Source organism: Gekko japonicus, unplaced genomic scaffold (assembly GCF_001447785.1).
Source record: "Gekko japonicus isolate JY-2015 unplaced genomic scaffold, Gekko_japonicus_V1.1 scaffold1133, whole genome shotgun sequence".
Lineage (NCBI taxonomy): Eukaryota > Metazoa > Chordata > Lepidosauria > Squamata > Gekkonidae > Gekko > Gekko japonicus.
In genome coordinates, this window is record NW_015162514.1 from 181896 (window position 1) to 198154 (window position 16259).

General features: G+C 47.9%; 1 protein-coding gene across 1 annotated transcript in view; it reads left to right on the top strand.

Annotated features, from left to right (window-relative positions):
* The window catches only part of TMEM240 (transmembrane protein 240), a 47337-nt gene extending 31826 nt beyond the window's left edge, over window positions 1-15511 (top strand). Inside the window, exons 3-4 of the mRNA XM_015406195.1 lie at window positions 9467-9675; window positions 15363-15511. Of these exons, the coding sequence (XP_015261681.1) occupies window positions 9467-9675; window positions 15363-15511 (358 nt within the window). The remainder of the gene's footprint in view (window positions 1-9466; window positions 9676-15362) is intronic.
* The last annotated feature ends 748 nt before the right edge of the window (window positions 15512-16259 follow it).

A 16259-nucleotide genomic window follows, 5' to 3' on the forward strand; every position in this document is an offset into this window, starting at 1 on the left:
CCCCAGCGTGCGACATCACTTCCGGAGGGTGGGGTTTCCCCCGGGCCCTAGGGTTGCCAAATTCAGATCGTCCGGGAGCGGGGGGCTCCCGGACGATCCCGGGCACATGCGCGTGCGCGTCACCCGGAAGTGACGTCGCACGCTGGGGGCGGGGCCACGCCATTTGAGGGGAAAGAAGAGTTTTCCCCTCAAATGGCTGCCAGGCGATTTAGATTTGGCAACCCTAGCATTTCCTTATTTCTAAGGGTGGACTTTATGGGCATTGTACCCCGCTGAGGTCCCTGTCCTCCCCAGTCTCCCCCCCCCAAATCGCCAGGAGTTTCCCAACCTGGATCTGGCAGCCCTACCCCCTTCCATTCCCCACCGGCCGCCGTGGGGACCTCCTGACAACCCTAGGCTGACAGCATCAGGGGCTAGCACAGTTGAGCCCCTGCGTAGATAGACCCACAGCCTATCCAGTCTCCCAGCCCTGACTGGAGATACTTGTCTAGGCCTGCGGGCTCCTAGCTAAGAGGTTCCTGGAGATCTGGAAGTGGAGCCTGGGGAGGCCAGTGTTTGGGGAGGGACCTCAGCGGGCTGTAACAGAGCCCGCCCTCCAAAGCAGCCATTTCCTCCAGGGGAACAGATCTCTGGAGACAATAATAATCAGTTTATACAATTCTAATAACTACCAGTCAATTTACATCCTTTTGATTGTGTAAACAGGATGTAAATTGATGGGTAGTTATTAGAATTGTATAAACTGATTATTATTGTTGATATGGCATGTAATGAATATATACCTGTTTATATTATCCATAACACACAGTGCACTTTACAAGATGGAACAAATAGAACACATTAACTTATAAAAGGTTTTTGCAGTGTACATTTGTGTTGTTTGACCCATCGTAGGGCTGCCAAATCCCCCCGGGGGGTGGATTTCCCCCCGCTTTGGAGGCCCGACCCCTCAAATGGCGTGGCCCCGCCCCCAGCGTGCGACGTCACTTCCGGGTGATGCGCACGCGGGGGCGGGGTTTTCCCCGGGCCCCGATTCCGGCGCGCCGGTAATCGGAGGTCCGAAGCGGGGGAATCCCCGCCCCCCGGCTGCATTTGGCAGCCCTACCGGGCCCCGATTCCGGCGCGCCGGAAATTGGGGCTCCGAATCGGAGGATTCCCCGCCCCCCGGCTGCATTTGGCAGCCCTAGGAAATGCCCACGGAGGCCTCTGACAGTATTGAGAGCACAGGTGACGTGGTTACTACCGGATACAAATGATTCTGTTACTCTCTCCGTGGCAAAATTTATGGGGGCAATAATTAAACAACAGAAGAATAACACTAAGTAAGGCACGATCTCGTTTTATAATTTCGTTCTCCGCTCAAGGCTATCGCTATATGAGCCGTACTAGATAGAAAGATAGATGATAGAATCATAGAGAGGGATGGGGCTGAACAGACCATCTAGTCCAACCCCCTGCCGTATAATGCCATAGAGTCCGCCTTCTAAACCAGCCATTTTCTTCCGGGGAAGCAAACTCTGTTGTCTAGAGATCAGTTGTTAATTCCGGGAGATCACCAGACCCCGCCTGGAGGATATACAAAAATATATATCACTGTGTACAAGTAATTCTATCAGGTAGAATTTGAAAGATATGCTGTCTTAGATAGGTTATTATGTTTGCCGCAAGGGTTCTGATGGTGCCCTAGACCAGGGGTGTCAAACATGCGGCCCAGGGGCCAGATCAGGCCCCCGGAGGGCTTCTATCAGGCCTGCAGTGGAACTGGCTGTCTCCTGCTTCTTCTTCCAGTTCTGCTGCTGCTGCGTCATCGTAGCTTTGCAGCTTACAGATACATACCTGAACAGCATACTCAAGACTGCAACAGCACAGACATTTTGATGCAATCATTTAGAGCAAGAGGTGTCAGTTATCAGACACTGTTAAATAAACAAAATATTGCAAGAGTGCTAATGTTTTAAGCATGATTTTATTTTAAGTAAAAACAACAACACCCCTCTGTGTTCGTGTCCTTTATAAATTTTATATCTCCGCTACCTGGGATTACCTTTTATGGCACACATGGCCTGGCCCAACAAGGTCTCATTTATGTCAGATCTGGCCCTCATAACAAGTGAGTTCGACACCTCTGCCCTAGACAATGCTGCTATTTTAAGAGCTTTTGTGCTCACAAGGAAAAATTATTGCGCCTTATGTCCTTTATATAAACGTCACGGTCCTTGAAAAAGATCAGTTCGAAACGGGTATATTACTAGAGTCTCGTGGGATTGGTGATAGTGTTACTGACAAGGTGCTGTCTGAATGTAAACCTGCACTCGCGAGTTACTGTTTGGGTGAACCACATTTTTCTCTATGTATTCTTTGGGTGAAATATATTTTTTGATAATATTTGACACCAATATTTAGACAGCAGTATTGAAAAATATGGAGCTGCGGTGCCTCAAGCGGTTAAGATGCTGAACTGCCGGCTGGAAGGCCGGTAGTTCAGCAGTTTGAGACCTGAGTGCCGCATGACGGAGTGAGCTTCCGTCTCTGGTTCCAGCTCCTGCCAACCCAGCAGTTCGAAAGCAAGAAATTGCAATTAGATAAATAGATACCGCTTTGGTGGGAAGGTAACAGCGTTCCGTGCACCTTGGCGTTTAGTAGTCATGCTGGCCACATGACCACGGAAACGTCTTCGGACAGCGCCGGCTCTTTGGCTTGGAAACAGAGATGAGCACCGCAACCCTAGAGTCGGATTCGACTGGCTTTCGAGCAAAGGAAACCTTTACCTGTTGAAAAATATAAAAAGAAAAAGAATAAAGCATAAAATTGTTTTACCATAAACATATATTTATTGTGCACAGTGAGATATATTTTTGCATGTCTTCCTAACACCGTGACCCTCAGTTTTTGTATTTCCCGCCTGGAGGGTGGCAATCCTGACCTCTCCTGCAGTGTCCCGGAACCTCAGCCTGTCATTCACTCCCCTCTGGCCACCTCTGACGCGCCTGCAGCCATTGGCTTTCAAGCCAGCATGAGGAAACCTCGCTTTTTTAGAAACGAAAACATGAAAACTGGGAATCTCAGGAGACCGCATGTTGTGCCCCCATAAGGCATGGGGCTTCCTGTGAAATTGCGACGAAGGCGCCAGCCCTGCCTGTTTAATTCCCTGCAATTAACGGCTGTTTTCAACCTCCCAGCCGCTCAGCCTTTGAGCGCCTTCTGGTTGTGTGTCAATATTTGGGAGTTATCTCAGGTGTCTTAATCCAGCGACGTGTCTCTTTGCGCATAATATTCAAGAGGGCTTCTGGCGAAGGCCTCCCCCCGCCCTCCAGGGAGGCTGCAGAGAGGAAGGAAGGCATTCCGAAGTCAGAAGGCCTCATCTCCAACGCTGCACTGATGGAAACAGGGACGGCTGCGCATTTGCAAGACACCCTTTTACCTGCACACACACATACACACACACCCAACTGCCAGCAAGTTGAATTCATCTGCAGCCGTCTGTCCTGCGTCGACTTCTGGAGCAATGTGCGTTCCAGAATAAACTCCCTCCTTTTTCAAAAAAACATGCTATTTTAAACCTGAACATTGATCTCGTTTTGTTGGTTATACAATAGCTGCAACTTGGAATACATTTCATGTTTCTGGATTCATGAGGATTTGGGGGGTGGCCGGAGGGGAGGAAGCGCGGTTTCCTCGGCCTGCTTGCGGTGCAGCTAAAATGCATTCTGAACTTCCACAGAGCAAGGGGAGGGGGCTGGGATGTAGGGGAGCGCATTCATGCGCAGGAGCCCACATTGGAGGAGGCATTTTGCCACCGTGCAGAAAGAGGGACCGTTTTCTAGCAGGGATTCTCAAGAAAGAGCCAACCCGGGGAGAGCTGGAGCAGATGCCAGTCCTCTGAGCGGCTTTTGCTCAGAAGCGAGGTCTTCGGCTGCATCTTCTTGCACGCTGCAGTAACCCAAGTTCCTCCTGCAGTGGCCTGACGCGGGCTGTTGCGATGCCGGCAGGCATGTGGTTGATGCTGGCTGTCCTTCCCGGAAGCCGATTGGCTCCCTGGCTGCCGTGGCAGCACATGCTGGAGTGCTCCCAGCCCCCTGTGCGTGTGCGAGCATTAAGGAAGGGGCAGGAGGAGGAGGAGGAGCAGCAAACGTCCCCTAGAGCTGTATGGAATGATGATCAGCGTGCGCGCATTGGAAGCACACTTCAGCCATCGCACAAGGTGGACAGGATGTTTCGAGTGACATGTTTTGTACAGGGAACAAAGTTCTAGTCCAGCGGCACCTTGAAGACCAACAGGGTTTTATTATTCAAGGTATAAGCTTTTGTGTGCATGCACACTTCCTCAGATACAGTGAAATGGAAGCTACCAGTCCATACATACAGGTAGAGGGTGAGCAGCAAATTCGCATGTGGCATAATGCAGATATTTAACAGATGCAAGGACCAAACTGGAATATCAAACTTACCGGTAGCTTATATGGTCACCATTTCTTCAGGTTTAATTCTGGGGGGGGGGGGGGGGGAGCAGAGGACAGAGTTCGAATCCAGAGGCACCTTTAAGACCAACAAAGTTTTATTCAATGTATGAGCTTTTGTGTGCACACACACTTCTTCAGATACACTGAAATGGAAATTCCCAAGTCCATACATATAGGCTGAGGGCAGCAAATTAGCATGCAGCATAATGAAGATATTTAACAGCTGCAAGGTCCAAACAGGAATAACAGGCTTAGGTTACCATTTGTTTGGGTTGGCGGGTATATGATCACAGTACCCGGATCTCTTCAGAGACAGCCGTGAGGCCCAGGATTAAGGGGCCAATATGGCAAGAGGGTAGGTTTGTGCTGCCACTGATTCCAGGGGCGAGGGCCTTCCTACATTAGAAGTAGACTCCGCCCACCATCCATAAGAACATAAGAGACGCCAATGTTGGATCAGGCCAAAGGCCCATCCAGTCCAACACTCTGTCACACAGTGGCCAAAAATACCAGGTGCCATCAGGAGGTCCACCAGTGGGGCCAGGACATTAGAAGCCCTCCCACTGTTGATCCCCCCAAGCACCAAGAAGACAGAGCATCACTTGCCCCAGAGTCCCTATCTATATCTTGTGGCTAATAGCCACTGATGGACCTCTGCTCCATATGCTTATATAATTCCCTTTTGAAGCTGTCCATGCTTGTAGCCGCCACCACTTCCTGTGGGAGTGAATTCCATGTGTGAATCACCCTTTGGGTGAAGAAGTACTTCCTTTTATCCGTTCTAACCCGACCACTCAGCAATTTCATTGAGTGCCTGCGAGTTCTTGTATTGTGAGAAAGGGAAAAAAGTACCCCCCCATTCCTTCAACAAGAATATTGCTTCTGCTGCCAATGAAACCCCTTTCTTGTATTTTGCAGCTTTCTCACTTGGGATTCCAGGATACGGTGCACAATTTAGGGGCTAGGGTTGTCAGCCCCCCCCCCCCGACACCAGCAGGGAATGGGGGGATCGAATGCCAGATCCAGGTTGGGTACTCCGGGAAATTTAGGGATGGAGGCTGGGGAGGACAGGGAACTCAGTGGGTTACAGTGCCACGGATTCCACCCTCCAAAACATCCCTTTTCTCCATGGAAACCGATATCTGTAGTCTGGAGATGAGCTCTAATTCCGGGGGTCCTAGGGGACATGCTCAGGGAACTTCCTGTTTTAATTTCTCTACTAAAATACAGTTCCCTTGTGTGCAGGTGTAAGAGGCCCCGCAGTCCTGTTTCTACACTTTAGCCAAGTCAAGTCAAGTCAAGTCAAATACCTTTAATGGCATAGAAGTAAGATATATAGATGTACAATAACACGGCATGAATATATAAGACATTATAAGCCATATGAATCAATCCATTACTAGAATAGATCTCTCTTTGACTACTTCGGCAAGAAACTTGGCCACTATAGCTGTAATATTAGGATTAGCATCCTTTAGTAGATTTTGAATAACTTTTTCCCTATTAGAACTATAATTAGGAGGCAATAAAGATGACCACAGTTCTTTGCGTAAGACTGAGTGAAATTGACAGTCAAAAATAACACAATATATGGAGTCCACGGATTTTAAAGGACAAGAACATAATCTTTCATGAAAGGGAATTCTACACTTCAGCAATGGCTGTCCTGGCTAGCGAGTGGCAGTGTAATATGTAGGGTTGCCAACTCTGGGTCAGGAAATTCCAGGAGATTTGGGGGTGGAGCCTTGGGAGGGCAGGTTTGGGGAAGGGGAGGGACCTCGGTAGGGCATAGTTCCATAGAGTCCATTCTCCGAAGCAGTCGTTTTCTCCAGGGAACGGATCTCTGTTTCAGGCTCCCCACAGCATCAAGGAAGTACACTCTTGTAGAAAGGTTTTACTTTATTTGAAGCTATAGGTGCATTTACAGGATCACTGTTAGGAATGAGGGGAAAGCAACGAGCATGACAGGTTACAGTACATTCAAACATCTGAGGCCCAATTGCAGGACTTCCCCCATGCACCATCAAGCCTGGGAGCAAACGCTTCTGGTCGGCATAACATATCTCCTTCCCACGGCTCTCCGTGAGATCACCCAAGCAACTATCTAGCAACGAACCACCTGTGGCCTTGAGAGATATACACGTTCCAGCAGCTAAGCAATTAAGCGCATCATCAGGTCTACATACTAAGCAAGTAAGCGCATACATGTGAAACCCAGAATAAAAGGAAATTTGGCAGCTTGCTGACACTCTGCCATCTGGAGATCAGTTGTAACCCCGGGAAGATCTCCAGGCCTCGCCTGGGCTCTGGCAACTCTGGTAATATGTTGTGCCTTCTGAGTCCAGCAAAAGTTTGGGATTAAAAAAAAAAGAATAGAAAAATTGACCCATCAAAGACCCATCAAAGAGGCGCAACACCAGCGGTGGATCGGACGTCGGCGGAGGCGGAGCCAGAAGACGCAAAGGACGTAAAGGCGCAGGCGCGGCGGAGCCAAACGGACAGAGCCGGAGCTGCGCTGACGCGAACCGTGCGCCAGATGGATCCGCTGAACACAGCCGACACTGAAGACCACCGGAAGGAGAAGAAGAGGAGCCAAACCGAAAAGCAGAGCCGACAATAAGCCGAACCGAAGAAAGAATAGCAAGTTCCTCCACTGGGTGCCGGTAGGGCAGTCCCTTACAGGCTTACAGTTACTCTTTATCCCTATCTATGGCCACACATAGTCAGGGATAAAGAGTAACTGTAAGCCGCTCAGAGACCCCTTGGGGTTCGAGCGGGATACAAGCTGAAAGCATAAATAAATATAAATAAATTAAAAAATCAGCAGAGTTAGGGAAGGGCTTTAAGCACCGTTCCAGTTTGTAACGCCTGTCAATAATCCCAATTCGCATGGTTGTTACCCCGTTCGGATATCATTTCTTTTTGTGTTTTATTGACTACTATTTTGTTTCCCGTCAATATAAGAATGATTCTTTGCTTTCAGAGCCATCCGTTTGGTAAATAAAGATCCCGGAGTTAATGGTTGTTACAGCAACGTATATATGGAGACGTTGTCTCCTTTTCTGCTAATATTGATTGATTGTGTGGGTTAAACTTTTATGTTTTGCATAAACCCTGATTTATGGAGGGTGGTTTTTTTAAAACAACAACAACAACAACAACCGCTGCTTGCAAAACTAGAAGTATGGGTGAAAAAGCTGATTTCTAGCCATTTGTGCGACTGCAGAGCAGTGTTCCCTCTAAGCTGAGTTAGTGTGAGCTAGCTCACAGTTTTTAAGCCTCCGGCTCACACATTTTTGTCTTTGCTCAGGAAGGGATGGCTCCAGAGCAAACTAATTGATGCAGCAGCCAGATCCCTCGCTCACAAGTTTCATGCCAGTTGTTCACAAAGGAGAATTTTTGCTCACATGACTCCAGAGCTTAGAGGGAACATTGCAGTGCAGAGATAGACTCAAAAGATATTGTAAAAATGAAATTCATGGCGGCGTCTGTATTGTAATATGTTATTTATACGGTTCAAGGACACACACAGGCCAGTGTGGGGTAGTGGTAAAAGTGTTGAACTAGGATCCGGGAAATCCAGGTTCGAATCCCAACTCTACTGTGCAAACTTGCTGGGTGACCTTGGGCCAATCACATACCCTCAGCCTAACCTACCTCTCAGGGTTGTTGTGTGCAGGGGTCGTTTTGTAGAAAAAGAGCTAGGGGAACTCATTAGCATAACTCATTAGCATATGCCACACCCCCTGCATCAGGGGCCCGCCGGTGGACCTGCAAGGCCGGCGGGAGTGCGAGGAAGCCCCGCCAAGGCCCTCCCTGGCCCCAGGCAGGCAGGGGTGGGGAGAGGCGGGGAGGAAGCAACTTACCCACCCTCTTCTCCTGCCTCCTCCTGGCTGAATGAGGGCCGGAAGCGGGGCAGCTGGAAGCAGGGGGCGGGGCTTCATCATGTGCCCCGCCCCCCGCACCTCACATGGGGGAACTGCGTTCCCCCGCGATCCCCCCCGAAATGACCTCTGGTTGTGTGGATAAAACAGAGGAGAATAATGTAAGCAGCTTTGGGTCCCCACTGGGGAGAACAGCAAGATAGAAGTCATAAATAAATGTCAAAAGATGCATACATTTTATGGCCAAAAAAAAATGGTGTCAGGAAACTGAGAATGCTGTGAAAATAAGAATCACAGGTACTTCTTTTTTAAGTGTGTGCGCGTGTGCATGCCCACGTATGCTTGCATGCCTGGAAGTCATGGTGACTTCCAGCAACCCCTACTGGTGGCTTGCTATGCCTGCCTCTGTGTCCTGGCCCTGATATTCCTTTGGAGGTCTCCAGGGGTCATTTCCTGCAGGAGCGCACAGGAGCGGAGCTCCGACAGTAAAGAGCCCAGGGGGCGGGCACATGCAACAAGCCACACCCCCTGCTCCCAGCAGCCCTCAGAAGAGAAGCAAGAAGCAGCCAGGTAAGTTGCAGAGCCCCCCACCCCGGTCCCCTGGCCCAAAACACTCCAGTGGCACCTTTAAGACCAAGTTTTATTCAGGTACAAGCTCTCCCTCCTCTGCAAGGACAGATCTGCATGTTCGGCCCCCCCCTAATAGCTAGCGATCCAAAACAGTCTAGTGGAGGCTGAGTGGTGGGTGTTGCCTTCTGACACACTTCCGGTGATGTGCCATATGCAAATAAGTTATGCTAATGAGTTATGCTAATGAGCTCCTGCACCTCTTTTTCTACGAAATGACCCCTGGAGGTCTCTCATCCAAGTACTTGCCCAGGTCGGCCCTGCTTCGCTTCCATGATCTGACGAGATCGGGCTTGCCTGGGTTATCCAGGTCAGGGCAAGACGAATCGCAGGTTCAATTTTACAAAAAGGAGAAACAAAACGAGGGACTCGCGGCTCAGAAGAACCGGAGTTCGGAACTCAAAACAGTCCCTCCAACCAGCCGGTGGGTTCTCCTTGGTCCCTCCATCACTGATGCTCTCCTCCTTTCCTGTCTCCCTCCCTGCCTCCCAACAGGCACCACGTCCACTATGTCATCCCCTACGACGGCGACCAATCCGTGGTGGACTCCTCAGAGAACTACTTTGTGACTGACAATGTAACCAAGCAGGAAATCGACCTGATGCTGGGACTTTTGTTGGGTTTCTGTATAAGCTGGTTCCTGGTGTGGATGGACGGGGTCCTCCATTACGCCGTGCGAGCTTGGAGAACAAGTCGACGGTATGGTAAGTGGCTTGTGGCCAGAAGTGTTGGGAAACGCAGCCGATTTGGCAAGGGGAGGCTGGGTGTGTGGAAGGCTGAAAGCTGGCCGGGTAAGGGGGAACTCAAGAGCCTCAGCCGGGCCCTGGAGGCTTCCTAACCTATTCCCATCGAATTGGTAGGTGGTAGATTCCTAGGGCCGCCAGCCATGTCCTGCCAACCAGTGGGAGATGGGGGCAGGTGAGTATTTAGCCCAGACGGGCAGTGGTTGCTGCTGCAGCATGATGACATCACTTCTGGTGCAACCATAGAGTTTTGGGGTGAGTGCTAGAGTGTCGCCCCAGCGTGATGCCAGTGCTTCCGGATTGGGCCAGAAGCGACGTAATCACAGCAGGCAGTGACCATAAAGTGCCGGGAGTTAGGCACCCCAAAACAACAAAGGACAGCGGAGTAAGAGAGCTGCTGTAACCAAATATGTTAAACTGGGCTGCATCTAAGATGGAGCAGATGGAGCAGATCTATTCTCTCTTGCTCCGGATTGCAAGACTAGATCTAATGGGTGGAAATGACAAGGGAGTAATTACCGGCTAAATATCAGGAGTAACTTCCTAACTGTAAGAGTGGTTGAGCAGTGGAACAGTCTGCCTCGGGAGGTGGTGGATGCTCCTTCGCTGGATGTTTTCCAGCGGAGGCTGGACAACCATCTTTCCAGTATGTTGTAGGTATGTAGGGCTATCTTTTAGCTATGCTCCTACAGAGTGCAGGGGGTTGGACTAGATGGCCTGCAAGGTCCCTTCCAACTCTAACATTCTATGATTCTAGGAGACTCCCAAATCATATAAAAATTCCACCAGTAAAGAATTCACAAATATTAACTGTATTGAAAACAATACAACACTGTAATCAAATACAACATCAGGACCAATGAACTCACAAAAATACAAGAGTCCAGTTGCCAACTGACCAAATAGGATGTAGTTAAGCAATCAAACTAACCAATAGCAATTACAATAACAATGCAGAGTAATTACATTCAGAAGTAACAGTGATACAAGGTCTCGGTATAGTTCCCTTGTTATTATTCCCAAGTTTATAGGAGGTCTCAGCTATTGGTTAGTTTGATTGCTTAACTACATCCTATTTGGCCAGTTGGCAACTGGACTCTTGTATTTTTATGAGTTCATTGGTCCTGATGTTGTATTTGACTACAGTGTTGTATTGTTTTCAATACAGTTAATATTTGTGAATTCTTACTGGTGGAACTTTTATATGATTTGGGAGTCTCTTAGATGCAGCCCATTTTCGGAGTTTAACATATTTGGTTACGGGAGTTAGACACCCAGCAAACTTATAGATTCCAGACAAACAGAAGTAAACTGCTTTTATGCTACTCATTGCTGCAAGATGTGGTGAAGGCCATTGCCTTAGGTAGCTCTGGAACGGACAGTGTTTCTTGGAGGCTGGGTCCATCGCAACTAACAGCCAGTCCCACCTGCATTTGCAGCATTTCCCCGGTCCCTGCAGTCCCTGTGGGCTTAAAAAAACCCAGCAACTGACATATTGGTGTGGCATTATAAGGTTATAACGATGTGTCCGCTAAGGTCTCTGAATTCCCAGCTTTCATCGTCAAACGTCTCCAGCCCCGTTTTGTTGTTGAAAGATGCCATTTGTTGACTTTCCCCATATATATCTCCAACATAAGAAGACAAATACTTCTTAAAAATGAAAGATGGCCGGCATATTGCTCTAACGTTATAGCGCTATAATGGCATGTCGATTGGCTTTTTAATTTTTTTGTTTCGAGCCATCATAATAGCCCCCCAGTGGCAGGGGGAACCACGATCGCTGGGGAGGACTGGGGCAGGGAAAAAGCAGGGAAACCTGCCATGTGGAAGTCCCGTTGGGGCCGTGTTGTTCTGGCAACCACAGTAGCAACAGGAAAGCTCGTCCCTGTGTGAAAACACTGACGTTCAGGAGACGTGCAGGATCTTTCTCTGCCTGAGGTCCTGGAAAGCCACTGCCAAGCAGAGTAAGCAATATTAAGCTAGATGGATCGGTGGCTTGACTCCATTGAAGTCAGCTTCCGATGGTCATATGAACCTGCTGCTGCAAAACTGTTGAAGAGTTCAGGGCTGCAGACGTGTCTTTTTATTAATACCAATGGAAGAGACGACAGGTGTTCAGGAGGCTGTTTTTCAGAGCAGCCATTTGGTTAGGGGTTATTTTGTGTCGGTTTTCATGGCCGTAAATTTGGGGAGGAAATGTTTTTAAGTGAGCCAAGAACCTGGCTACTTCAACGGGAGCTCTCAGCGCCCCCTCCTTCTCTCTGTCACCTATCGTCAGATCTCCAGCATACGGCTCGACGTGCCATTTCTCAATGTCAAAATGTCAGTCTCATTTTGATTGACATTGTTCTCTGTACCAAGGAACCTGAGAGCTGTAGTCCTTGGGAAGGGTTCAGGACATCTCTGGCAGAGAATACTCGGCCTGGTTGCAACCCTACAACTCTTGGGGCTCTTTGGAGGAAATTAGGACACTGAAATGAGATTGAAATCAGATTAAATGTATATGAAGGAGATAGGTCTTGTTATGATTTGTGAAAGCACTGTGATTTTAGACACACAGATTTTGGAAGGTTGTATTTGAGCTTTATTAAATGGGTACCCATCACATTTACAATGACAGCAATTGCAATACATTGTTATTGTGGGTAATAATGAACCATCACAAGAGGATACACAGCACAACTAGTTTGGTGTAGTGGCTAAGAGCAGTGGACTCTAATCTGGAGGACCAGGTTTGATTCCCCCCTCCTCCCCATGCAGCCAGCTGGGTGACCTTGGGCCAGTCACAGTTCTCTCAGAGCTGTTCTCTCAAGAGCAGTCCTCGAAAGAGCTCTCTCAGCCCCACCTACCTCATAGGGTGTCTGTCGTGGGGAGAGGAAGGGAAGTAGGTTGTAAGATGCTCTGAGACTCCAAGTGAAGGGTGAGGTATAAATCCAATCTCCTCCTCCTCCTCCTCCTTCTTCCACAGTAGAAAAATATAAGATACTGAGCGATGGATCCTTCCCGAGTAGTGAGATTCAAGACCAGTAACCCCTTAGAGAACAATGGGATTTCCCAGGTACAGGCTTTTGAGAGACAAAGCTCCCTTTATCAGATAACTTTGTCATGTATCTGATGAAGAGAGCTTTGACTCTTGAAAGACCGAAGACTTGAAAGACTGAAACTCTTGTTGATCTCTATGGTGCTTCCGGACGAAAATCTGGCTTTTCCGCTTCAGACCAACATGACTATCCTCTGAAACCCATCTTCACGAGCGGAGGTACTTTTCTCCGTGTAGTGTATTCAAAGCTGCCTTGAATGCATGATCTGTTGTGAAACATCTAATTGAAGTGTAATGTAAAGCTTCGTCCTGGGCTAGGATCCAAATCCATCCAATCGTGTTACTAGCCCAGGAAGCACCTAACCAATCACCTTCTAGCAAGCTCCCTGAGCGGGAACATCCGTGATTGGTCTTTATGTGAACAACCTTATTGGTTGGTATTTGTACAGTGGGTGTGGCTACATTAGCCGGGAATGTTTAAAAGCAGGACAGCTGCAATGTAAAGGCTGTTCTGGCTATCAGATGTTGATCCGTGTTGGAGTTGTGTTCGAGTTGAAGAATAAAGTTGTGTTCTTGCTGAATCACTCTCCGACTGCTTTGTTAAGTGAGTGACTTAACACTCCGGCAGACGGAACTGTCTTCTGATGCAAGAGATCTGCAAGATCTAACCTATAAATCCAAAATAGTAGATATCCATTCTTGGGTGCTGCCACCGCTCATTATCTGTCTATTACAATGCAGCCTTTGGGGTAGGCTTGCCAACTCTGAGTTAGGAAATTCCTGGAGATTTGGGGGTGGACTTTGGGAAGGGCTAGGTTTGGGAAGGATGTCAGGTTCCACAGCCAACAACGGAGTACATGCTTATCAGAAAGGTTATACTTTATTGCAGAGCTATAGAGGCATTAACATAGTCACTATTAAGAATGGCAAACGGTCCTACAAGCATAATGGGATATAGGGTATTCATATGCACTCCCCCCTTTCCATAAGTCAATTAGCCAGGCTCCCGCGCGCGGGAGAAGGGTCCCCGGGCCGTTAGAGGCCGCAGCTGGGAACCAAAAACGCTCCCACGGTTCCAGGCATTACAGACACTACACCAGCAACCTGCAAGGTCATTGATAAGCAAGCAGTACAGAAGCAAAATAAAGAAGCAGCATCTGGCCCAAAGAGGAAGAGAATTAACACCCCCCCCCCCACATCATGGCAGCATAGCTGACAAAGGAGAGGGACCTTAGTGGAGTACTCAATCAATCAATCATAAGCCTTATTGCATTAGCTCGCAGCCTTAGCAATTAACAGCAGAAATACCAACAACATCAGCATTATAATGCAACAATCACAATCACAGTAAAAACTCTGATATACATTACAATTTTATAAAAAGATCATTAAATTCACAACAAAAATTTGAGTTAAAACCAACATCAGTTCAAGCAATTCAGTCAGATAGTTGACCAAATACATAGATTTATCCATCAGCTGTATTAACAGTGGATGGTTCTGGTAAGGCTTTTATCACCCATGCAACAAACTTTGCCATTTGCATCGTTATCAATTTACTTTTGTCAACAAGTAACATAGTTAGTCTATCGTTATCCGGTCTCCCTGGATATTGTGCTAAATCAGGGCTTTTTTTGGTAAAAAAGCCCAGCAGGAACTCATTAGCATAATAGGCCACACACAACAGCAGTAACTCATTAGCATATTAAGCCACACCCCTGACAGCACAGCTCATTGGCATATTAGGCCACTCCCCCACGTTACCAGAAGTATGCTCATCCAGCCACACCCACCTTTTGCTTGTTATTCTGTTTACCTTGTTTGTTGTCCAAACCCAGGGCTTTTTTGTAGCAGGAACTCCTTTGCATGTTAGGCCACACACCCCTAATGTAGCCAATCCTAATGAGTTTCTGCTGTTGGGTGTGGCCTATTATGCTAATGAGTTCCTGCTGGGTGTGGCCAACTCTGGAGTCAGCCGGAACTCCGTTCCTGTGCGTTCCTGCCCAAAAATAGCCCTGTGCTAAATTATACCCAAGATATCTTTTGTGTTATAATGAGAATCTTGAGCAGTAGTAGACTACAAGGCCTAGGTCCTCAACAGAAATCTAATCGCAAGTACAGACACTTTCTTTATATGGGATTGCATTGTAACAGCCTCTTACCATTGCTAATTGTAAGGTATCCAACCATGCTTTGGGAAATGCTTTCTTATGCTTGGGATGAAATAAGTTGATAAGGTAAGATGGAAGAGTTAAAGGACCTTAGTGGAGTATAATGTCACAGAGTCCACCCTCCACAGCAGCCATTTTCTCCAGAGTAACTGCTCTCTGTCATCTAGGGATCAGTTGTAATTCTAGGAGATCTCCAGGCCCCACCTGGGGACTGGCAACCGTAATTTGGGGGGAGATGCTAAATTATACTTCCTGCCCTGATTGCTCTCTTGTCTCTCCTCCAACCTGGATTGTTGTCAAATTTTCGTTCTGAATGGGGGGTACCTTTCTCCATGAGCATGCTGGTTCTTTGCTACTAAGTTGGGGTCAAAACCACGCTGAGGTCTCTCTTCTCTCTTTCGCTCTCTCCCCTCCTTTTTCCCGTCTTCTCTTTCCAGACAATACGTGGTCTTGGATCCCGAAATTTTGTAACTTCAAGGAATTCAGAAAACGTCACCACAGGCAGTACGACGAGCCGACTGGGAACATGGTACACATTAAACAGAAGCTGTACCACAACGGGCATCCTAGTCCGAGACACCTCTGAAAAACCCAAGACTAATGAGGGGTGGTAGAACTTGCCTTTGCTGTTGTCCGAGAGGAACGTCCGTACGCCCGTTCCTCGATGGATGCCCGCTAAGGACTTCCTTTTACTTACCCACACGGTGTGTCCTCCCGACACACAGAGAATGCACAATTTACCCTTGTCCCGGATGCAAGGCCCTCAAGACGTTGCACTGTGGTTACCATTTTATTGGTGGACTTGTGTATATATGTAAAAACAAACAAACCAGATAAATCAAACAGAAAGAGAATTTGCATTATATTTCCAATCCCATCTTCTTCGATGGTGTCCCACCAATGGCAATGTATCTTTTTTCCCCCTCAGTTTTTTTTTTGTTTGGAAATCTGTCGTTGTTCCGGGTCGTCTTAGGTGAGTCCAGCCCGAAGAGCCGATGTTTAGCATTTTGAGAACTTTGGAACTAGTTTCTGGTTGTCTCCAACTACCCCTTTCCCAAATCCTTCCCAGTGTTAGGGTGTCTCGTTCCAATGTACATTTGGTTTTGAGTTTCATTCCGTCCAATAGCTACGATGTCTGTCTGTCCCACTTCGATTGTGCTTTGGGACAGGGTTGGTAGCTTGTTTTTTTCTGTTCTTTCCATTTTCTTTTCTGTTTCCGAAATGAATGGGATGTGTAGTTCTCCCTTGCCTGAATCTGCTGTTTCTCAAGGACCAACCGATACTGTTTTGCCACGTAAAATTTAGCAACCCGCAGGTTGGATGTAAGTAAGGCA